General features: G+C 39.4%; 1 protein-coding gene across 11 annotated transcripts in view; it reads right to left on the reverse strand.

Annotated features, from left to right (window-relative positions):
* Nucleotides 1-1,143: 1,143 nt before the first annotated feature.
* Nucleotides 1,144-22,913, reverse strand: part of abi3bpb (ABI family, member 3 (NESH) binding protein b) — a 25,032-nt gene continuing 3,262 nt past the window's right edge. For 2 of the 11 annotated variants that reach the window (XM_046840786.1, XM_046840788.1), the window contains exons 2-22: nt 20,756-20,935; nt 18,637-18,705; nt 18,420-18,552; nt 16,917-17,098; nt 16,557-16,603; nt 16,382-16,421; nt 16,206-16,286; nt 15,948-16,022; nt 14,770-14,973; nt 11,759-11,935; nt 10,859-10,924; nt 8,813-8,881; nt 8,510-8,620; nt 8,330-8,419; nt 7,961-8,170; nt 7,271-7,376; nt 6,726-6,805; nt 5,145-5,174; nt 4,668-4,826; nt 4,014-4,136; nt 1,144-2,321 (exon numbers count right to left, since the gene is read on the reverse strand). In XM_046840786.1, coding sequence (XP_046696742.1) covers nt 2,206-2,321; nt 4,014-4,136; nt 4,668-4,826; nt 5,145-5,174; nt 6,726-6,805; nt 7,271-7,376; nt 7,961-8,170; nt 8,330-8,419; nt 8,510-8,620; nt 8,813-8,881; nt 10,859-10,924; nt 11,759-11,935; nt 14,770-14,973; nt 15,948-16,022; nt 16,206-16,286; nt 16,382-16,421; nt 16,557-16,603; nt 16,917-17,098; nt 18,420-18,552; nt 18,637-18,705; nt 20,756-20,935 — 2,348 coding nt within the window. In that variant the 3' untranslated portion in view covers nt 1,144-2,205. The remainder of the gene's footprint in view (nt 2,322-4,013; nt 4,137-4,667; nt 4,827-5,144; nt 5,175-6,725; nt 6,806-7,270; nt 7,377-7,960; nt 8,171-8,329; nt 8,420-8,509; nt 8,621-8,812; nt 8,882-10,858; nt 10,925-11,758; nt 11,936-14,769; nt 14,974-15,947; nt 16,023-16,205; nt 16,287-16,381; nt 16,422-16,556; nt 16,604-16,916; nt 17,099-18,419; nt 18,553-18,636; nt 18,706-20,755; nt 20,936-22,913) is intronic. The other 9 variants (XM_046840787.1, XM_046840790.1, XM_046840789.1 and 6 more) reach the window with 9 other exon arrangements.

A 22,913-nucleotide genomic window follows, 5' to 3' on the forward strand; every position in this document is an offset into this window, starting at 1 on the left:
TTATGGACTTTAACAGATGCCTGTATCCCAAACGATGTACAAAATTGCTAAAATTGTACATAAATACATACAACAAACAGCAAAATAGGCACTAGTTTAAGTGTTTCAGGAAAAGGGTGGGTCTTCACCTGTCATTTGACATCTAGGGGAAGTTCATTCCACCATTCCACCTCTTACCCTAAAATATGGTGGGACCAGATGGTGGGTTACCAATCGGAAGGTTGGGGGTTCAAGCCCCAGTATCAGCAAGCTACCACTCTTAAGGGCCTTTAAGCAGGGCCCTTAAATCTCTGTGTTTCAGGAGTGCTCTGTCATGGCTGCCCCTATGCTCTGGCCCCTGCTTCATAACATCACTAGGATATGCGAATAAAGTATTTCACTGTGCTGTAAACTATAAAGCACATTTCTTTGTTGGATTATTTTCTTGCTTGGTCAGCAAGTAAATCTCAATGTAACATTTTGGGTTTTTTTGTATTGTTTGCCCATACCTACATTTTTTGACTGACCCCTATCAATCATGTTTATTATTTTTAATAAATTATTATTTCTGCTTGTGATTTCTTTGATCTTTTAATGAACTAAGATAGACCGGTCACCTAAAATATAAAGAAATTGCTCAGTAAGAGGCTTAAAAGTGACCCTAAACAAACTAAGACTTTACTGATGGTGACACATGATACATGCTCTGATAACTTTTTTGTTGGGTCCTGCAGGATCACAATCTCAATAGACATTTCGGAACAAAGATCATCACTGCACTGAGACTTTGGCATGGCTGAAAAGTAAAAAATAAATCAAATCACACCGTGGTGTTTTGAAGTTTTCGTATAACCTTTTTTTTATGTATTTTTCCTGGGTATGTGGTTTTCTCTGAGAACATCTTTGTCATGGTTTGGCAGGACTTCCTTCACACTCTCTCTCTCTCTCTCTCTCTCCCTCCCTTACTCTGGGGCTGGAAAAGTGCAGTAATGTGTGCATTTTGGTCGAGACTTCTACGTAATTGGCAGCCTCCAACGTTGTAGGGGAGGAAAGCTAAGGCTGCAATTCCTCGAGAGGCCTAGGATTTAACTGCTATCCTTCAAGCAAGCCTTCAAAATGTGTGCCAATTAAAAAAAAAAAACGTAACAAAAGAAACAATTGTGAAATTATTTTTTAATTAAAATTAGCAAGGGGGGTGGGGGGTGGACGACAAACGTTCTGGTTTTTATTACTGCGTTAATAATACATGGGGTCACTGCATCCGAGACAACAATGCAATTTCATCTTTTACAGCTTGCTGTTGTTTTTATAGATATATACACTTTAAATGACCTTATTTGGGTAGAAGGAATTTACTGTACAAATCATACTCGTCACTGAGGGCCACGAGAAACAGATCCTGTCGCTCATATTGGCCTCGAACCCATTTCTCAGAGATAAAAGGCCCTTTTATAATGTTTAATATGTTTAATGAAAAAATACTCTCTCCATATACATATAAATAGATTTACGTTGTGCAAATTGCAATTGTAAGGTCTTTACAGTCTGGAGCCCCCCTGCCCAATTATAGCAGGGCTTTAGAAGGAAAGGTGATAAAAACAAATGTAACGTGAATGAACAAATGGGGCTAAGGAATGAACGGAAGGATGGATGGATGAACAAATGGATGGATGGATGGAGGGATAGATGAATGAATGAATGAGTTTAATGACTATGGAAAAAATCTGACTGGTTTGTTCCAAACGAAGAGTACTGCGTCCTCCGGTCGCGCTCTCACTCAGGAACTATGCACCGCAAACTTCATACAATAATAATAACAAAAAAATAATAATAATATTACAAAAAAAATTACCAAAATAGTTTAGGGAGCCAGCTTCCCAATATTTTCGACCAAAGTCATATTTCTAAATGTCCATACCTTGCGTGAAGTTGACGTCATTGTTAGTATGGTTCTGCATTCGAATTTTTGTTGTATTTTTTGTCCTTGTTCGTTGTTTAATAATGATAAATAAGACAGCGAGGCATGGTTCGTTCATATACAACACAAACCTGCTAATAAGTCCCTGACTCTTCCGTACTATACACCTTTATACATGGTTTGGACTTTGGTGCCAAAGGTTGAGGTATCACACACACCACCTAGTTGTTGGTTAAAAAAAAAAAGACCAACATGTGAACATCTCAGCCGAAAACAAAATCTCTCATTTCAGACACATTTTTGGGCTTCTACCACTTCCCAGGGATTGGCGTACCACACTCGTACCATGCTACATAAGTGATGTGTGAATTGCCTCCGATCTGGCCGAAGTGAACTGGTTCTTGCCTCACAGCTCTGAAATAACCTGAAAAAGACAAAACAAATGTTATGTTATGACTTCACAAGAGAGATGTTTATTCCAGGAGGAAATTGAACTGGACGTTATTTGATGTGAGGAGTGTCATGATCTTATGTGCACATCAGAAGTCCAATTAGTAGGGCTTGTTAAAAATCTATCAACAGTACAATTTGGTTGCATGCTAATTATATTCACATGTGGGAGAGTGCAAACAGAGTAATTGCCTTGTTGGCAAGTGTGAATCAATCTCAAAACATTGGTAATACTGGGAGAAAAATGTTCACAAAATGCGCAGTAACTGAAGAGTGGCAGTGGGAATAAATGAAGAGGCATTGACGAGGCATTAAATGAACTGTGAAAAGTGAGAGGGCTATGCTATGTTTCTGATTGCAGAACTTACAAGATGCCAGCCTTGCAAACTGGCCCTGACAACAGGATTAACAAAACAGTAAACAGAACATTGCTGTCAGGACTAACTGATCTATTGCAGCAAAACTAACTGATCTGTGGCAGCAAGATGAACTGATCTGTGGCAGCAAGACCAACTGTTTAGTGGTGGCAGCAGTAATCAACTTTTGGTGCATTACAAACCAAACAGTGCAGAAACAATAACTGAAACAGAATTAGCAGAATTATGTCTTTTGTGACAGCAGAACAAACTAAATAGTGACTCCTGACCTGTGGAAGCAGGATTACCTGATCTGTAGCAGCAGGGTTAACTGGCATGTGGCAGAAGGACACATTAAGTAGTGGAAGCAGGACTACCTGACCTGTTGCAGCAAGATTACATGATCTGCGGCAGCAAGATTACATGATCAGCAGAAGCAGGATTACCTGATCTGTGGCAGCAGGGCTAATTGACATGAGGCATCTGAGGCATCACAACTGAACAGTGGCAGTATCACGCTACATGAACATACTCCTTTTGTTTTAAGGTTTTAGCATGTGTCTAGTGGCATCTTTGGCATTTTTTAACTTATACACCATTTGGTATTCTACAGTGCAAGCACCATAGAACGTATTGTGAGCAGCAGACAACAAGATTTCTCTTGATGAGCATTGTGGAGCCAGCTTCTGCACCTTGGCATCGTTTGGCCTTAGACAACTAGTCCATAAGAGACAAAAACCCATGAGTAATGTTGACTTTCATGATCGTGACCAAAATTATTTACTTTGGCCTTTATGTTGGCTTTTTTTCCTGGAATTTTGCACCCACTCCTGCTTTCGTCTTATGTGTAAAGAGTGTAGCGTCAAGGGCCATCCATCAAGTTTAGACAGGGAACTGGCATTAGTAAAAATATTCCATAAGAATTTAGCTAAACAAGTTCCCTGTTGTAGGTAGAATGAAGCATAAAGGTTTGCAATTGGAGTTACAGCTTATCAGTGCTTGGGAACAGGGAATGTTCTTGGTTTGATTACTATTGAAATGTTATGAGACACATGGTATTACTCGATACTTACGAAAAATTGGTTTGACAGATTAAATGACTTTACAAACAGTGTTATTCCTGAGTTATATTTTCCTTGATTGGATACAAAGTGGTTTTCCTGATCCATATTTCAACAAGTTTTAAAATCAAGGTTGGCCCAAAGGTTCTATAATTTTTTGAAGGCTTAAGGTTTTTGCACTCAGATTTCCAAATGAGGTGTCTGAGGGCTGTATGTATTTCATTGTCAGATTCGCTGAGTTGCTGGTACCTGGTCGAGCTTCGAGCTGGTCTGCTGGCAGCTGTGTCCCGGTCCTTCCATCCAGGAAGGAGTCTACAAACTGGCAATGGTCCTCTCCGTGGCCTGTCTGGTCCCCAATGTTGTAGAATTTACCTGAGTAAAGATTGTGATCTGTTAGCTAAAACTTGCCAAACAAATTTAGATACAAAAGCATTTCTGCATGTTGTTCATTAGTTGTTCCCTTCATTGAACATTGTATCAATAAATAATCTTTTCTGGGAATCTAGAAGGTATCAAGTTGAAATTTCTGTAGTATAGTCGTTCCCAGTGATTTACTTCCATCAGAAACTTGACTTAAGCCCAGTCTGAAGGTACAGTATATCTCATTCCAGAGTTCTGTTTTAGCCTTGTTCCTCTAAAATTCTGTTATAAACCTAATTTTGAAGATCTACCCATTGGCAGACTTTAGTCCCAACCGTGGTCCTGAAGAATCTATCACCCTGTAGAATTTACATCTTACAATATTCTAATACTCCAACAAACACTTGCCAGCTGGATCGAATTAAATTTGGAACTTAACCCTGGCATGTAGTAAACCCCCAGGGTGTAGAGTTCTGCACACCTAATCTAGTGTTGGACTCTCCAAATATAAATATCATGTAAACTATTTTTGGGAGCACTGACCGTTAAGAGAGTCGCTCAGGTAGATCTTATATCGAAGGGAGTTGCAGAGCTGGATGCCAACAAACTTGCGATACCATGTCCTCTTGACGTACTGCTTGCCGTTGCACTCCGAGTAAGAGTCAGTCTTAAATGGGAACTGCGTCCAGATTGCGTCTTTGCCTAAAACAACCACAGAAGAACCAAGTGTTCAGGTTTAATTGTATTTTGTTTTCTTGTTCTTTGATAGATCCCTTGGGGTCTACTTGGGTGGTATACTTAAAGTTTCTCCAGTATCGTAAATTGAATTTTCCAAAAACATGTTCCCCTCTCAGAAAGATTTTCAAGTACAGCTAAGAACCTGAATTTCCTCAGCAAACACTTAAAGAACCCTTGAACAACAATTGACAAAAAAATTCTTACGTTATGGATCTGGGTAAACCCATACATGTACTATATACTCAATCTTTCTTCACATCCAGTTGCACTCCAGAGACTTACCTGAAACGTATTCGCTCACTCTAGGATCCGCTGTGGAATGAAAAAAAGAAAAATAATGAGATTTTTGCAATCGCAGGTTCATTTGAAAGCAGCCATGTGACCAAAGTCGTCAAAATGATGTAAAGGAATGTTAGCAAGATGAGCGTTCCAGCTCCATGTTGGCTAAGCAGAGGTGGGCAGTGTGCCTTGAGTATTAAACTACAATAAATTCCATCTATTATAGTGTAGCATATGTTTTTTTTTCTTTGTCTCAAATAGTTGTTGACTTTCCCTGATGAGGACAGATCTACTGGCATGGGCAAGTCTACTGGGGTAGAAGCTTTAGGAGGCATTGATTCAGTTGCAGGAAGGACTTAAAAAAGACATCACTCCTGTCTTCTTGGAGTCGCTTTCAACATCTCATTTCACACAGGGACACCCGATCACTCTGTTTATCCCACTTGAGCTGGCACCGATGCATACTCTCCCCTCACTTCGATTCCATCCCCCCTCCCTAAATCCTTTTCTTTGCAGAACCAAGAGCTGAAGTTCTCTGTGTCTGCTATAATTCATTTGCTGTGCATTTATGGCTTGTTGTTAATACGTTTGGAAGGTTTTCGGAGATCGAGATTAAGTTTCCCAGCTTGACAAGGAGGTGAGGGAGTTCCAGCAGGGTCTGAGGTTAGAACTAAAGCAGGGTTTTTATACGGTTTTAAATATTTAGGATTTTTTTTTTCAGCGAAATCCCATAAAAACACACAAACGTGTTAGGGCCAATCAGATTCTGTCACAAATATTTATATTCAAAAAAATGCGTTTAGCACTAAATGAAATGAAAATGAAACCATAGGTAAAAATAATGGAAGGTAACAAAAACATCACATAACACACTGCAATGTAACCTAACTTTATGTAACTTAAGGTGATATGTGATGGAACATTAAACCATGTAGTGTAACAAACACATATCAAATAATAAATGCGGTATACATTAATGTAAAATAGACCAATGTAACAGCATTATTTAATGTTACAAACAAGATAATGTAATTGTTTGTAAGCAAATGTATATCATGTAACAATGTAATGTAAGCTAATGTAATAAAACAGCATCATTTAATGCAATTTAAGATAATGTAACATAATGTAATGTAACATAAGCTAATGTAACACAATGTAATGTAAGTAAATGTGACAATGTTATGTAATATATTGTAATGTTACATATATTAAAGTAATGTAAGTTAAGGTAACAATGAAATGTAACATAAGCAAATGTGACGTAAGTTAATGTGTTGTATTGCAATGTTACATAGCATATTTTACTGTAATGTTAGCTAATGTTACATAATGTAATGCAAGCTAATGTAACACAATGTAATGTGAGTAAAACTGTCTTTCTGCTTCTCCCATTAGGGGTCGCCACAGCGGATCATCCTCATGTTTGATTTGGCATGTTTTTACGCTGGATGCCCTTTCTAACGCAACCCTCCCCATTTATCCAGGCTTGGGACCGGCACTAAGAGTGCCCGTTTTTTTTCAATAGCTTGATTTGACATCATGGTGTAAGCAGTGAATTGTGGTGTAGTTTCCAGCACATACCTGACTCTGTGTTAAAGGTCACCGGTTCACTGGGCGGCCCCTCACCCAATTCGTTCTTTGGTTTCACTTTAAACTCGTAACTATGTGGGAAGATGAACAGACATGTTATAAAGGCTCTTATAAAGGATGATGGATGACCGAGCAAATAGAACCGGGCAACTTTAGAAGCTCTGCACTACTTTCCTGAAGAACTGGAAGTTCACTTGATGTGCTCTTATTAAACTGAATATAGGGTCTAATCTCACTAAATGTGCTGCTCGAACTCTTCGCCCGCTAAGCTGTGACACTCGATCTACAGATGGTAAAGCCTTTTTAATAGATCCTCCATGTGTGAGGTGCTGATGATCTCCACACACACACCAAGTCTCAGGTTATATGGAGCCTTGCTAGAAAACTCTCTCAGGGTAAAATCATGCTGGTTTCAGGCTCATTATCGCTGGCATTTTGACATACCTCTACGTCTTTCTCGATTATGACACAATATGTGTTTGTGTGTGTGTGTGTGTGTGTGTATGTGTGTGTGTGTGCACGTGCCATAAGCATACCTGGACTCGGGCTTGAGGTTCTCCACAGCTGTATGTGTTTGGTTGGTGGTCAGGATGGAGACCTTTTGTCCGTCAGGTCCTTTAGTGGTGGAGATGACCTCATATTCTGTTGCAAAAACGTGGTTCAAATCGTTCACCGTTAGTTCTCCATTAACATTTTGAATACAATAATAAAGAACAATCTTTATAAACGGTATAAAACCAACAAAAGACTTTGTTTCCTGGCTAGCTAAGTAGGAAGGTTACAATATTTTGAATTAGCTGACAGAGCATCCAATCTACAATGCCAAAACTCCTCATTTAGGCAAGACTTACAATTTTATTGATCTAATTTTAAGAATAACAAAACTATGCAAGAGCAAATTGTATAGGACTATTGATTATTATTGGATTACTTATTTCTTTTCTTACTTAGTAAGTGGAGCTTAAAGTTAGTTATTGGACCTGCAAATTGACTAATTAATTACCATCAGAGAAATAATTTTATCTTTTAAGACTCATTTTAACTGTAATTACAGGTTTTAAGGACTTCTTTAGTATAATTTATTCCAAATGCTTGTTTTATGTTAACACTAACACATTTCTTTACAATCTAATAACAAATTATAAGAGTATTGTAACCACAGTCTTTCCAAAAATTATTTTCGTCTTTTTGGAATATTTGGATAAACTGGGTTTATGTGCACGTACCTGTGGTTTGGTTGTCAACTTTATTCCAGTCGAGGATGACGAAAGAGGGACAGCCTTCAACCGTGACCACAGTGAGGTTCGACGGAGCGACACGAGGAGGACCGGTCACTGTGGTTTCACCTCCCTGTTCCTTCAGGAAATAGCTCAGAGACCGCGTGATGGAGCATGGCTCATCCGGTTTCTTGTCCGTCTTATACACCACGTGTGGAGCTGGAACATCAACAAAATAGCGATTCGTTCAAACCTTCAACCTTTATTTGAAAATGTTTGAGGGGAAACTTCGAAATTGAACATGAGATTGAAGTGAGAACTTTTGCCTGGTATGCAAACAGGTTTTGGTTTCATAAAAACTAATTGTGAGCACCTTACCGATGAAGCGCTCTTTGCCCATGGCATCGATTTTGGATGCTGGAACAGAGCTGAAGGCAGACGAGTTCTCCCACGTCTCAAAGTGCGTTTCTACAAAGCAATAAAATGTGAAATGTTACTAGTCCCAATAAAATTAGGCTAATAATGCTAAAAACAAATTGCAATATGTTTTGTTTTTACCCGTCACCGGAGTTGTTGTTGTTGTTTTAGGTTTCGCTGGTTTGGCAGTAACGAGAGGTGCTTTAGGCTTCAGGATTGATGATTTGTCCTGGTGCAGGTTAATCTTTTTGTCTGGAGAAAGCAATATATTTTAGGCTAAGGTTTTGGGTTTCATGTCAATTGGTAAACAATATATACATTATATGGACAAATGTTTGTGGACACCTGACCCATTTCACAAGTCCCATTTCACATCTAGTCCCATTTGCTGTTGCAAAAGTTGCGATGCAATTAGATGTTAAAAATTAGGGACAAAACACTCACCTATTCCACTGGTTTTGCCAACCTGGTTGGGGTTTTTACTGATATGGAAAGAAACTCGATTAGGAGTACCTGAAGACAACAACAAAAAAAAAAAAAGACTTGTGGCATGTTTTCTCACATTCTTGAAACAACTACATCAAGACCATAATCTAACATGGAAAGGTTTTAAAAATATAATTTCAAATAAATTAAATCATTGGTAATAGAATACCACCAGCAAAATGCCTTTAACCAAGAAACAATCCCATCCAGAAACTTTGAGTTTAAAAGTTCACAATACTTTGTTATGGCTGCTGAAAGTTGAACCGTTTTCGAGTCAAAACGTCTCGTTTAAACAGAAAACGTCACCCTGTGTTTGACTTTTTTGGCCAAATTTTGCATGCAGGCTTTGTCAAATAAGACAAAATTCAACAAATTAGATTTTAGGGGAAAATACTGACAAGTTTAATTCCAAGTTAAACCTAAACATTGCTGGTTTAGTAGTTTTTTGGGTTACTTCTGTTCTTCCAGTCAGGCATATGAGTCAAGCAAGGCTTTAAGAAAACTGACTTGATGTGATGGACTCTAGCGTGGACAATTTGTTCAATCTGTTTCAGGAGCTGCAATAAAATCGCTTGGTTTTTTTTGGTTGGTTTTTTAACAAGAGACAAGAGTCTAGCCCTTAGCATCTTGTAGCAATGAGAAAAGAAATTCTATGTTGTACGAAAAAAAGCCAGGCAAAATTCGAGCAAAAGATTCATTTTCCTAAAATAAAGCTCAAGACCAGCCAACGCTGGTAATTAATAATATTGGATGAAAGCGTGTGGTCATCATGCATCTGATGGTAGATTTTATAAATTTGATATATTAAATAATTTTTTTGTTTACTTTAATATTGGTGAAGTTCATTTGAAGATTTCTTACCACCAAAGTGGATAAATTTGAAAATGAAAATATTGTATTGGTGGTGGCTTTGTAAAGTTCAACATGTTCTCCATGTGTCCTAATGGGTTTCCTATAAGTTCTCTGGTCTCCACCCACGTCCCTTAAATACCCTGGCTGGTATATTTACTATATTATATTGCCTCTATTTGTGAAATATTGTGCGAATCATGCCCTGGAAATGGACTGGTATAGCGTGCAGGGTGTATTTCTCTCGAACACCAGAACTGTCTTATGGAAGATAAATTAAGTAGAACAAGCGATACTCTGCCCGGACTCTCTGTGTATCACTTTCATTTTTTGTTGTGTGATGCAGATTCAACTGAAACATAATTTGGTGTGCACTTTTCATCTACCTGAATCCAAACCCTGGAACAAATGTAAATTTTTTGACTGAAATAGATGTGAAAAGTTAATACACAATACAGCAAGACGGTACACAATGAAGCTTTTAAACACAACATGGTAGTCATGCGGCTCCACATGCATACAACACAAGATATTTAGAATAATAGCATAAAGGACCTCAGAATTTCCAGTGTGGTTGCTGAAACAAACCCATACATAGGCGCCAAGTTCTGAAATGTGTTTTTTCAATCCTTAAAACTATGCTAGTGTGTGGATCAGGGGCTTTTAAAAGGAGTTTTCAATCTTTGATAAGACACTACAATGTGTCAAATCTGTGTTGAAAATAGAATTATAGAACACCTGAAATAGTTCATCTACAGAGCTGGTGCCTACTGTATGCCCAAACATGTTTAGTAACCACAGACAGTTGAAAAGTTGTAACGTCAGTGGTCATTATTGCTAATTTCTTTAAGCGACAACGCATCATATGGCAACATCTCGACAATGACCACAAGAACAGCCGCACCATGAAGCATTTGCATCTGCTGAAGCTTGCGGGAAAGAAACAAAACAAAACAAAAACACCAACAACTAAGTTGAGGACATATGAAAAACATGGCAGGCTGGCGAGCAAAAGGGATTAAAACCCAAGAATAGACAGAGACAACAAAACAATTGGGTAAAGACACCAGCATAGAGAAAATGGTTGGTGTTAATGATGGCTGACAAAAAAAAATAAATAAAAATACACAGGGACACGGGGTCGGCTCATTTTACCCATTCTGGTTCTGGACCACATGACTGGTTTGGGGAAAGACAGTCCTTTATGATGTTGTCCGTTCACTGTTGGAAGGGGGAAAAGAAGGGAGGTTACGCAGAAAACAGCACAAACACATTCTTGTGTCAGATCTTGTGGCAGAATGCTTGTTAGCACGAGTGGACTGAGGGGACATAAGGGCTTCAATAGGAAACAGAGGTGGCCAGAAAGCTGCCTGAGGAGAAAAGGAATTTGTACAGATGGTGGCCAGGGAGTCAATCTGTGCCCGTCACTGTAAATCACACACACTTGCAGGGCATGTAAAACTGTCAAGGAGTAGGCAAGCATGACGGCTGGTCTGCACACACACCACATGTTCCAGGGCAGAAAATAATTGGCTCAGAGACAACATTCATCACATCTAGCCTTTAAGAGTCTCTTTACTGTGCGGGTCAAGTGTTTCAACTCTTCGTTACAGTAATTAGTAGAAATGCATTGATGGCAATAGCTCAAAAAAATGAGGTTCGACCTGACATGAGCCTAGAATATGAAGCCATGCTAACGAACAGATGGCACGATCTGAAATTGCATCGAAAAGAGGAAGTGCACCATCTTCCATACAATAGAGTTTTAATGCATGAATAAGTAGCATTCTATTTTATTTCCTAAGGCTTTGGCATCCAGGATTAAATGTCAGGGCTTTATGAGGGGCGTGGGAGCAATGTGCTGCTGAACAGCACAGAGGTGTGTGGGGGGGACTTGTTGCTTTTGGACATTATCCAGCAGCTCGAGTAAATGAAAGAGGATAGCTCCAGTCCCCCCCACCAAAAAAGAGAGAGCGCCAGAATGAAAGTGAACAAGAGAGCAAAGCTGAAAGGAAAAAGAAAGGCATTATTAGGGGTTTAGAATGTTTCCTTTACCCCCGTATCTTCTGGAGGTGTCGTTGGCCCTGGGGAAATAAGAGGGCCGCATGCCGTTATAGAGGGGAAAGTAAGGAGTTCTGCCCCCAGCTGTCCGGTTCCTGCTGCTCACTGCTACGGTTGAATCGACTGGCTTTGGTGGAACAGACAAGCTTAGGTCTTTCAGAGAGCTTTGACCTGGATAAAGAAATACAACAGCATTTTTTTGGTCACTTTGTGTGTGTCTGTGTGTATATGTGTGTTTGTTTGAAGATGACAAACTGTAAGGACAATGAACAAATTCACAGGTTGAGCAAGTGCATCTGCTTGTCCATTCAGGAAAACCATTGAATAGTCAAAATAGAACCCTGTAAAAGAGTGTTTTCTCTTATCAGCATCAAAAACACTTTTAGGGAAGCTAAAAACCCTTATGTACAACTTGTGTGGCAGTTCTGATTTCATTCAAATGGTGAGCAGGGCACTTGATGAACATCAAGTAATCATTGGATAATTGAGGGTCCGTAGCCTCCTTAAAGAAAACACACTGTTGAAAAATACTTTAAGGGTCTTTAAGGGACAAATAGAGAGATATGATGGCACACATTCAAGACGTTAAACAAATCTTATCATTGTAGCTAGACTGAACATCAATTGTTAATATATTGTATATTGTATATATTGTATATTGTAATATATTAGATGTCAGTAGTTTCAAATTGTCAGTAATTACAAAACTAAAAAGAGACTCCTTCCATAAATGAAACATAAATATCTACCACATTTATAGCATTTGGCAGACATCCTTATCCAGAGGGACTTTTATATCGTTCATATAATCGAGCAGCTATGGGGTTAAGGGCCTTGCTCAGAGGCCCAGGAGTTGGTGTGGCTGCAATTTAGGTCCTTTGAATTCAAAGTTTAATGCCATAACGACTAAGCTACCACTTCCCACTAAGCCAGTTTACTAAAAGAAAACTATACTATAGAATATACTATACTATAGAAATAACAATTGGATATATTTTAGAGTAGTCAATGTGCAGCTTGTATAGCAGTACAGACTTACTGAACCCAGAAAATAACTCAACATACAGCAATTATCGTCTATATAGCTGGCATCAAAAGTGATTAGACCCTCAGTGAACATGTCACAACTGTGTAGAAAGCGTGAATATTTTGTTAGCAACATTGTTATCCAGCACTGCTTTAATCCTACTGGGCATGCAATTCACTAAAGTTGCACAGGTTGTTGCTGGGATCCTCTTCTACTTCTCCATATTGACATCTCAGAGCTGCTGGATGTTAAAGGATAGACACATGGTGCTTCTCTACTTTCTGCTTGAGGATGCCCCACAGGTGCTCAATAGGGTTCAGGTCCGGAGACATACGTGGCCACTCCATCACCTTCAACTTTAGCTTCCTCAGCAAGGCAGTTGTTGTCTTGGTGGTGTGTTTGGGGTCTTTATTATGTTGGAAAACTGCAGTTTGGCACAGTTTTTGAAGGGAGAGCATCATATTGTGCTTCAGAATCTCACAATACATGTTTCCCTCAATGAACTGCAGCTCCCTAGTACCAGCAGCACTCATGCAGCTCCAGCCCATGGACCACCACCATGTTTGACACAGGATATGGTTCCAGTAATTCATGCTCTTGGACAGGTCATCTTCAGCAAACTGTTCGAAGGCTTTCTTGTGAACCAGCTTTGGGAGAGACTTCCTTCTGGAACGATGGCCATGCAAACCAACTTATTGCAGTGTGTAGCGTATAGTCTGAGCACTGACAAGCGGATTGTCCACTTCTGCAACCTTTAAAGCAATGCCGCAGCACTCAAGCATCTGTTTATTGAAGCCAAACTCTGGCCACTGTACTTTAACACAGTTTCAGGGTGTTAGCAAACTTCTTATAGCCTCAGCCATCTTTGTCGAGAGCAACAATTAAAATTCTCAAATCCTCAGAGAATCTTTACCATGAGGTGCCATGTTGAACATCCAGTAGTCAGTATGAGTGAATTGTACTTAAATCACTAAATTTTAACTGCTCTAATACAAGATGCACAAATTTGTATGGTTCTGTATGTTATCACTTAGGGTTCATATTTTAATAATAATAGCTGTATGTTGAGTTATTTTTTTAAGAGGACAGTAAAACTGTACAGCTATACAAGCTGCGCATTAACTCCTCTAAAATATATCCAAATTTCATTTCTATAGTATTGTCCTTTGAGGAGATATACTAAAATGGATGCTGAAATGTGAGGGGTGTACTCATTTTCTGAGATACAGTACATATTTCAAATGAGTAACTTAATATAAATTTCTGATTCTGTAGCATAGTTGTTACTTAACAGCTTTGTAGTAAAAGTGTACCTAGTGCTGGTGGAGTATAAGATAAAGCTCCACACCTAAGAAAAAAAAATGATTGCTTATCTCTTTTGCTTTCAGTTAAAACTATGGTCCGTGTGTATCAATAATGCATTAGTGCAAGTTTTTTGGTGTCACTGTGGCCACGATAAAGTGCATTTGGTGCCATTCCTGTGGAAGCAAGACAGTGTGAAGGGAAGAGAAGGAAAGTGTAGGAAAGTGAGACTCCTTGAGAATAGATTAGTGTATCTGTGAGGTCACATATTGGTCTTGGCGTGAGCTACTGTGGACCTCTCAGACAGTCACTTGGGTGGCCGCCATTTATCTGACAAAAAAGAGAAATCAGCCTAAAGACTACAGCAGCAAGGTCAGCACTGTACCCATTATTATTACTAGCTGTCTCCAATTTGCTTTTTATCTGTTTTTGAGGAGGAATGAAATGGATTACAGGTTGTTTTTCTATACAAAACAATAATGGTCACCAATGGGGAGTCTCGTAAAGCCTTTAGCAAATTGAAAATGAAAATCTAGGTACAGGGAAACTTGATAAAATTGCAAAATAGGTCACCAAAGTTGCAGAAACATCGTCGATGCTGTATAATGAATAAGAAACATTAGTCCTGCAATCAAACCATTCGCATTAGAAACAAACCAACTGAAAGATTAATTACCAGAATTACCAGATGAACTATAAGTCTTGGGAGAGGCACTTGGTGCCTTGGTCTGAGGGAGGCCAGGTCGCCGGTCGCCTCCAGAAGGGGTTTGAGGGGTGTCAGTGGTTGTCTGGTGAGGGGTTCGAGTGGACAGGAGATGTGGCAAGCCAAAAGAAATCCCTCTGGCTTGAGATGAAGCGTTTCTAGCAAGGATGTCTGAGTCTGTTTCGAGAAAAATGAAGCAAAGCAGCTATGACTATTGAGACCACAAACTCGAGCAATCTATATGGATTTTTTTGCTATTCCAACCCTGCTATCCTATCAGTATAATTTACACTTAAGTTCCTTACCAGTTCCAAATGGCACTGGTGTTAACATGTTTGTCAATTGACAAACAACTTCCTTTCTGCCCTTCAGTATAGTGTTGGTCAAGCTTTTTTAGTTTCATCAAATTTTATCAAGTTAACTAGTTTGTGGTCTCATCAGCTAGCTGAGAAGAGAGTCTGTCTTTTTATCCCAAGTGTGGGAGACATGAAAGAACTTCCAATCATTCGCCTTTCCCTGCTTAGACTGGAAAAAAGTTTGTTTTGCATGCATAGGTCTCATGCGGACTGAACCATGGCCAGCAGCTGAAATGAAGCAAAAGGAATTAGATCTCTGTGGAATGTGGAAGATAAATTGGTGTATACTTAGGATGTGATGTGAAGTTCTTTGAACCTCCATAGAAAATTCAGAAGTACTTGGTGAATACAGATAGATGGGATGGGATGCATAGATGGATAAGAATATAAATAGATGAAGCGATGGATGGATAGATGGATGAATTGATGGATGATGAATTTTGAGACATGATATCTTGGCTGGATTATGTTCACAGCGTCAATAAGTGCTCAAACCCATCGACATTAAAGAGTGGACTATTTTGCGAAATCAAGACATCATGCAAATCCAGCACGTGTTCCTCTGCATGGCATTCTGGAAAAAAAAAACTTACGCCAACCAGGAATCCTCCTCTCCAAGGAATCAGGACTTTCTAGTTCTTCATTGGTTCATATCATGCCAACATGCAGCCAATCAGATGGTGGGGGGGCATTGTCAGTCTCAGCCCACCCCACACTTGCTTTCCCTATCCCATCCCAGCAGCAAGAGTAAGAGCAAAGCTGAGTGACTGCAAAAACGAAGGCTCACTATTTTACCCAGTGTAAGCTGAGGCTGTTTGGGCTCATTGGACCCAGAAGTGAGTGCAGTTTCTTGCTCAGCCAGAGGAGGTGCTGTGGGGAATAATAACATTTCTCATAACTGAGGATTTACAAAGACAATCAAAGATGCTTGAAGAAAAGGTTAGGGGGTCTTTACATCTGTAAAAGTACTTAATACATGAAAACTCAGAAGACAGTGAGTGAGAGGAGTAAGACGAGATAAAAGCTAAAGAAGGGAAGGAAAAATAAAATTACCAAATGATGTCTTTGGAGATCCAGGAAAAGGAGGATTGGTGTGTAAAGGTGGGGGCCTTGGATGCGTCCTGTTAGGTGGAGCTAATAGGGCAAAATGAATTAAACAGTTAAACAAACAAACAGACAGATAGACTATGAACTTTATTTTTTAGGATAATGAAAGTCAAGGGACATACGCGGTGGAAGCACTGTGCGTGGTCCCGGCATTGTCGGCTTCTAAACGTACAAAAGAAAACATAATTGTGGTTTCTGTGCATTGTACTGGATTGCCTTATCCTTTCACCCTTAAACACTGAGATTTTAACAACTATAACCCTCTTTAAGGTGAAAGAGCAGCAGAGAAGGACCTACCCCAGGTTTGGTCTGACTTGGCTTGAAGGGACTTGACATGATTTTGTCTGGAAGACAAGAGCAAAAGGAGATTAGAACCTTTCGGAAATGTTCGGATTTGCAGCACGTGCCGTGCGGTCATTGGGTACTCTGCAAATTTTCTTGCCACATTTAAAACATCAGCTGTGGTTTGTGGAGTCCAAAAAGTTCTTGTGGTTTGGTAAAATGGGATCATGTCAAGAAAAAAACAACAACTTTTTCCCCTCAAACCCAAACTATAAATTAGACCTTCTAAAGACAGGATGCCGTGGTTAGGCAAGATAATATTTGTGAATAGGATAGAGGTTACTTGTTGCAGGATGGATTGGATAGTGTGCATACCCCCCGTGTTGGTGCTGTGGATGACTGGTTTGCTCCACATGCCGCTGCGGTCATCTTTGTTGGGCCGGACGCCAAATTCATAGTGAGTGTTGGGTTTTAGGTTGTCAATGACTGTATCGCTAGTGGGGCAAGTCTGATAGATCCACTTCCTGTTTCTTTCTCTGTAGCGGATTGTGTAGTACCTACAAGTAGATATTTATACACGATGAATGGTAAAGAAACAAACAGTTTAGTTTGTTATCCCGCTGTACCAAAATACAATTAAGATCTAATTAAATATATTAAATATTTTTTGGCCACAGGAAAATATAGCAAACATAACAAAATATCACTGGATCTGATTTCATTAAAAATATAAGGTTTTCAGGTCTAGCTAAACTTCTTACTTGAGTGCAGTTAAAGACTGGGTACAAGCTGCTGAGTCTGACAGATTGGGTTTCTGCTGCTTCATGAGGCTCTATTTTAGCTATGCCCAGGTTTGGTAATAGGCAAAATGACAGCCAGGGCATGCACGACATTAGGTTTTAATAAGAGCATGAGCAAAAAAAAAAAACTCCTTCACCACATTGGTGCAGGTCATGCTTTCCAATATCGGGTCCAACAGTCTCCTTTTTTTTCCCATTGAGCCAAAGAAAAACACTATAGCAGAATATGTGCGAAACAGGAAAGGAGAGATGTGCTAAATACACACCTGCAGTGGCAGGAATCCATGATCCACTTTCCACTGAATCGTGCTCCTCTCAATTGAAAAGTCATGCGTCATAAATCACAAAGTTCTGTCAGGCCAAAAGAATGTATAACATTTATATGGATTTGCTTTGGTCAGCAAAACCTGGTTCAATTGGGTCTCGTCTGCATTACAAAATGAAAATCTTGAACAATGGAATTGAGAAGAATCAATCTTTTCAGGTTTCGAGGTTGAGTGCATCATTGGAGCCACAAAAACACACTCTTAAGGTATTTAAAGAGCTTTTAGAGTGAGGCTTTGTCTGACTGACAACAAAGTGTGTCAGCATGGACAAAATGTAGAACCATTCCTAAAAAACCTTAATTACTTTATGGCATTTGAGCAGCTATGGGAGGTGAGGATTTGCTTAGGGGCCCAAGAGTGGCAGCTTGGTGTGGCTGGGATTTGCACTACGTACCACTTCTCTGTAATAAACTTATGAACCATTGACTTTATTGGTCATTATTCCTGCCCATATGCTAATGAAATTTTGCTATGCACTTATACACTTATACAAAACACTGGAGGTTTTGACATTTCCGAGGACACCCTTGAAATTTGAAATGGGTCCTAAAAAAAAAAAGGATATCCTGTTGCTCTATTGCAAAGATATAAACTTAAAAAAAATGTTAAAAAACTACATCTTTAAATGTATAAATTGTCCTATACATTGATAATAAAACTATCATTATTTTTTGGCTTTCGTAAAAAAGCAATCGTGCACCCATTTATTCAAGCACTATATTTGTTTGAGAGCACATGCCCATATGACGCACCCGTCTTCCAGACAGTCATTCATAATGTTGCCCTCATAAGGTGACCTCGTATATGGCCCCCAGGACAGCAGCACTGAGGTAGATGAGACGGTCCCAATCACCAGGTTGAGAGGCTTGTCCAGGTTCACTTTACCTATAAGAAAAATATAATGTGATCAATTTAAATTGTACTACATCTAGATTTTTGTCAGTATGAGTCGCTACTGTGAATCCTTACCCATGCATTGTTTCTTCACATCATTGGGTTTGATTGGCTGGACAGCAACTAGGTACTTTGGTTCAGCATCTAAGTGTGAGAGACAAGGAATATAAACACGTCATTCAAGTAATTCCTGGTTGCCTTGAAAAAAAATGATGCCCAGTACATGTTGTAACAATGATTGTATTCCCCACGAACAATCAATCATTCATTCACAAGAGGACCTCTCTACATGAATAAGTGGCTTATCTTCTCAGAAACCATATCGCTTTTTACATGGGTCGGAAAGCTTAAGAGATTTGACATTCGATACGTCCTTGAAGTGAAGCAGTGCCGTACTGTAAGTCATCCAATCTGCTGAGTGCGTCCATGCATTTCCATAAGTGTATCTTTCAAGGAAAGAAACCTAACCAGTGATAAAATGTGTTTAGGGAGGATAGATATACATTAGACTGTAGAACAACAAAAATCTTGGCAGGCAAGGTATTGTATAAGAGCTGCTGCTTGGCAAGAACCAGGCTGATTTACGTCTCATAGTGATTTATAACCAAGCAACTGTGAAATGAGGGAAGCTGTTACACTTCTGGGCAATATTAGCCATCAGTTACGTTTAAATACCTTCAAGTTTAGCAAAATAGCCGATTCCCGTGATAGGGTATTATTTTAAGCAATGTGGTCATTTTTGAAATGAAATCACCTCGTGGTCCAACTGTAATACGGTTAGCATGATATAAATTTTGTCGCTTGGCAGTTGTGGTCTATAGAACCTTCCATCGTCGAAGCCAAAGTTGTTTTAACCATCTGTTTCACACATGCATGTGATCCCACCTTATGGATCCATTTAGCGGTATTAGGCTGCAGTCTGTATGAAATAACTATCCAACTGTGTGTTTTAAGATCAGTAATCGAGCACAGCACGAAGGGTCAAATTCTCACAGGGTATCTACTGTTCTGTACAAGCTTTATCCAACATCATAAGGAAGTCCTTGTTTTGTTCACACCTGGAAGGTTCAAGTGGGAACAAATTGGGTGGACACGTGGAAGCGATGTCAAGTAGAATCCCTATAGAAGCCTAGCAAAAAAACATTTTTTAGTGGAGCCCATTTTAACCATCCAAAAAAATCTTGATAAGTAATTTACTCTTAGGTACCAATAGTCTTTTCTTCTTGGAAAGTTTATATTTCATTGAAACGTTTGGCCTAAAACCCTTTGTCCATCCCAAGATCTATCACGTCCTTGCTGAACCCAGTGTCTGAAGTTTTAGTGGAAAAACACGTCAAGGCAATGACCAAACAATGGTGAAAGATAACCATGGTGAAGTAATGTTCTGGAACAGCGCCTGGTAGCCTGAACTGCCTGCAGGATCTTGTGCTTGTCCACACTTGTATATCAAAAGCATTGAAAACTTGTAACCTAGATATGTATTAACGTTTGGGATTTGTCAAATGATGGAACCTGGGCAGCATAGACGTTGCTGAAAAAACATCGAGAAGGGGAAACCAAATAAACAATGAAAAGAGAAATGTAGAATGTAGAAAAAGGGTTTTAAAGAGATTTGTGGAAGTGCACCAGAAGTGCTTAAATATGCTTTAATGAGTCAACACATTGGAAAGACCTTAAAATTTTTGGTTGTCTGATTCCTGTAAAGACAGCTACCACAAATCACAAATCCCAGACCAACAGGGACAAATACTTTTGACTCATAGGTAACCCTACATTGAAAAGATGCAGATAGTTAAACAAAAATCAACAGAATGGGTTTAGTTTTGGAATATCTACAGAAAATATTTTAGAGGAAAAACGCCATTGGACCTTTTCAAAAAGCGTCAAAACAAAACAACTGTGGGTTGAACTACTACAACCTCAATTATTTTAATGTTCTCCCAGAATAACGATGGCAAGTAAAGTGGTTTCAATCAGAGAATTTTTCATCTTTGGGAGGCCAGAAAATTTAAAACCCCTGTAGACTAATGCATTATGGTTTTATGGTTTTGCAGCGTGCTATTTGGAGAAAAAAAGCTCTCACTATCCCCATTCTGTGGTTTGTGGTGTTTTTCTGACCCTCGTCTTGTGTAGAAAAAATATATTTCTGACTTGTTTTTATTTGATGAATGTCATCGTGAGGTCTAAGACTTACCAATCTCAGTCTCATAGGGTTTTCCGTTCTCGGGAAGCTGGATGAACTGCTTAGAGAACATGCTAGATCCATAGCCCAGAATATAGCCTTCAAGTTTAACATCAGGATTGGGTCGGAGGAACTTCAGGACAATGGTGTCGCCTGTGGCGTTAATCCGAACTTTCATGTTCTGTCTTCTGACTGTAGTAGAAAAAGAGCACATTCGTTAGTGTTATGAGAAAACATATGTAGTTTCATCACTTTCTGAAACTCCTTTCTGTTCTTTTTAAGTTCCTCCACAGGTTCCTCCTCCAATGGTCCCTCTAATTACTTTTCTTGGAGACCTTACTTTGGAATCATGACCTACCCAACCCTGGCATGATTACAGATAAAACATAAAGCATAAGATACTTAACACTAGAAGAAACTGGTCCTTCTGTTAACCAAAATTTGTCTCTATGGTTTTTGACAGCTATAAGCTTAGCATCTCAAACGCTAATTTGTATGAATTCACTCTTACTTCCTTCTCTGAAATCCAATAAGCCATGTTGGTTGAGGGAAGATTTTCCTTTTCCACCACTTTTCCCTGCATCAATCAGACTCCTGACTGATTACTCGTGGCTAAATGGGCCAAAAAATATCTTCCTTAAGCTGATGTAAAAGTGGCTGTGTACCAAGGGATTCAGAAAGCCTTGCAGCAAGAAATTTGAAATTACAGATCATTTGCAGATCATTACAAGCTTGGGAACTCTGGATCATCGGTCACATCAATCACGTTGCTCGACACATTCGCACTCATTGAATGTGTTTGTTGGTGTTAATCAAGATCAAAATCTCAGGCTGGAGCAATAAATAGAGTTGATTTCGGGAAATTGATTGGGAAAAAATGTCTTCTAATGTGGCTGTAGCTAAGAATTCTTCTAAGAATACATCAATACCATTCAATATTGCTTGGACCTAATTGGAACTTAATATTGGTTGCTCCAATATAACTTTTTCATGCACATGAATAATGATCACAGCACCTTTTGTGATCATTAAGCACTTAAAAACAAGGTTTAAACACAGCAAAGATACTTTTCCAGGTTACCTGTATCATAAGAAGTTTAACACTACAGTGTAGATCATCATGTGGTTTGTATCTTTACCACTGGCCCTGAAGTTACACTACATAATAAACAATTCTGTGGAATCGGATGGAATTTTTTTAATCTCACAAAGGAATATACACTCAATCAACTAAACATAATTTCCTTAACCGCTTACATCTGTTTCTCTTAAATTAGCCTAATGACGATTTAGAAATTTACTTACACGGCCCTGAATGGGCCAAAAAAACTTCCAGGATAAGTATGAGAAGATCTTGAGTCACTTGACCTCGCTGGCTTGTCGATTCCTGTAACCTTTCACATTAATAATTTTCCCCCATGAACTGATTACCATTATACTCAAAGTGCTCCTATGACTCCTGACTGAGTGTTTTGTTAGTTTGTTTTTTAGTTTTGTATAGTTTTCATATTTACTATAACCTCTAATGCTCTGGATACTGATTGGCTGGGAATGTTTTGGGCCAGGACTTACATTAACGTTTGACTACCTTATCGTTTCTATAGTAATAGCTCATTCATACTTACCTAAGAAACCTACCTACCTATCTACCTACTTAACTAGACACCCACCCACAGCCAACTAACTACCCACCTAACCACACAGACCCCCCTACCTACCTTACTAGATACCCACCCACAGCCACCTATCCGCCTAACTACCCATTAACCACCCAGGCTAACCTACCTAAGAGACACACCTACCTACCTACCTAGACACCCACCAACAGCCACCTACCCACCTAACTAGTCACCTAACCACCCAGACCCACCTACCTTAGAGACCCACCTACCTACCCAAGTGGCAAATACCCACCCGACCCCTTACCTACCTGCCGTAACAACCAACCCAGATCCACCAACCTACCTACCAAACCACCTGCCCACCTAACAAATTACCAGCCTGCATTCCGTCCTACCTACCAACCTAATCGCCCACCCACCCAGACATACCAAGACCCACCTACTCACCTATTCATCCACCTGCCCATCCAGACCCACCTACCTTAGAGACCCACCTACTCACCTATTCATCCACCTGCCCATCCAGACCCACCTACTTACACAAATAA

The sequence above is a fragment of the Silurus meridionalis genome, chromosome 26, assembly GCF_014805685.1.
Source record: "Silurus meridionalis isolate SWU-2019-XX chromosome 26, ASM1480568v1, whole genome shotgun sequence".
In the NCBI taxonomy this organism is placed as follows: Eukaryota; Metazoa; Chordata; class Actinopteri; order Siluriformes; family Siluridae; genus Silurus; species Silurus meridionalis.